At 33.7% G+C, this 1,912-nt stretch overlaps 1 protein-coding gene across 1 annotated transcript; it reads left to right on the top strand.

The window, feature by feature from the left end:
* Window positions 1-311: 311 nt before the first annotated feature.
* LOC111684231 (translocation protein SEC62) lies at window positions 312-1,753 on the top strand (the record flags this gene model as incomplete). Its single annotated transcript, XM_046955922.1, has 2 exons — window positions 312-1,157; window positions 1,213-1,753. Coding segments are annotated over 2 exons (1,122 nt in total), but the record flags the coding sequence as incomplete, so codon positions are not given.
* Window positions 1,754-1,912: the final 159 nt, after the last annotated feature.

The following is a 1,912-nucleotide window of genomic DNA, read 5'->3' as shown; positions in this document are numbered from 1 at the left end:
TCTATAGTCTGGTCTATAGTCTGGTCTATAGTCTAGTCTATAGTCTAGTCTGTATTCTAGTCTATAGTCTAGTCTATAATCTCGTCTAAATTCTAGTCTATAATCTAGTCTACAGTGTATTCTACAGTCTAGTCCATAGTCTAGTCTATAATCTAGTCCATAGTCTAGTCTATAATATAGTCTAAAGTCTAGTCTCTTTTTAGTCTATGGTGTAGTCTATAGTCTAATAAATCTATAATCTATAGTATAGTCTAGTCTATAGTCCAATATATAGTCTAGTCTATAAACCAAGTTTATAACCTAATAACTCTTTTCGTTTTTCTCTTTTCCAGGAATATACTGGTCCCGGCGAAGAACATGTGGAAAAACCCTCTAAAGATGAAATTAAAGTCGCCAAATGGATGAAGAAAAATATCAAGACAAAGAAAACGAAATTTTTAAGTCACAATGTTGAATATTTCACCTCAAACAAAGCCATCGATGGCCTTATGAAATCGAAATTTGCCGAAGGTGATGGAGCGCTTTTTACCACGCGAGAACAGGCTGTAGATTTTTTGGATCTCATGTTGGAGCATAAGTTTTTCCATCGTGCCAAAAAGGTACCAATTAGTATAGATGATATGCGTGGTGTTAAAACGAGTAAAAAAGAAGAGAAAAAAGATGAGACAAAGGATAAGCAGACAAAGAAGGAAAAGGATGAACGTAAAGATACAGAAGCCGAAGCTGAAGCTAGTGGTAATAATGGTGTAAGTGATGAGGCGGGTGGTTCCTCTGCCACGGGCGAGAAAAAAGAGAAAAAGAAACGTAAAATCCGTTTAGATATGCATCCCGAACAGGTGTTTGTTGATGGCTCTGAGGCCTATGTTTGGATTTATGATCCCATACCTATACACTATTGGATTTATGGTTTAATACTTTTACTGGGAGCCATTGGTATTTGTATGTTCCCGCTGTGGCCACCCATGTTGCGTAAGGGTGTCTATTATCTGTCTTTGGTGGCCGCTGGCTTTTTGGTATTCATTTTGGCTTTGACTGTGGTACGTTTGATAATATTCACCATTGTGTGGGCGGTGACGGGAGGTAAATTACACTTCTGGATTTTCCCCAATTTAACAGAAGATGTGGGCTTCTTTGCCTCTTTCTGGCCTTTATATGAGGTAAGTTATAAGTGACTTTTTTTATTATAACGTATTAATACTGTATTAACCTTAGAGCAAATATGTTTCCGATGAGAATACTTTGTCTAAATCGAAAAAATCCAAATCAAAATCTAAGAAAAAAGAAAAAGACAGTGATGTCGAAGACAATGATGAGGCACCCGACGCTGTTCCATTGGAACCGGAAAAAATTGAAGAAATTAAAGAACATGATGCCGATATGGAATTAAGATTACGCAGCAATGCTGGCAAAGCTGATACAGAGGATGAGTCTCACAGTGGCAGTAGTAGTGCAAATGAAGCGCCTCCAGAATCTGATGCTAAATGGTGAGCTTTTGTTTTAAGTTAACACGATTTTATTTAATTTTTTTTAATTCGAATAATAATAAGTTCCTTAATTTTTTAAAAAATTTCAAAAAATGTAAATTTTTTTCTATTTCAATTGTATTTATTTAACTTTAATTTAAATTTTCATTTGCATGTAATTATTTTATGCTTTTTTGTTGTTTTCGAAATATTATACTTTATACTAATACAATATTATTTTTAATTTTAATAAACTTATCTAATAAAAAGTCTCCTCGGGCGAGACATTATTTATTTTATTATTTTTATATCTTAACAGGCTGGTATCTTACAATCAATCATTTTTTTAATGGAATTCATTAACTACATAATCAATTAGTAACAGATTTTAGGCATGTTTTCCTTATCTTGTTGAAAATTCTTTAGAGAGCTGCCTGTTAGCTAATTGA

Source organism: Lucilia cuprina, unplaced genomic scaffold (assembly GCF_022045245.1).
Source record: "Lucilia cuprina isolate Lc7/37 unplaced genomic scaffold, ASM2204524v1 Scaffold_1758, whole genome shotgun sequence".
Taxonomy (NCBI): Eukaryota; Metazoa; Arthropoda; class Insecta; order Diptera; family Calliphoridae; genus Lucilia; species Lucilia cuprina.
The sequence above is the reverse complement of the archived record's forward strand: the minus strand, read 5'-3'. Positions and strand labels throughout refer to the sequence as shown.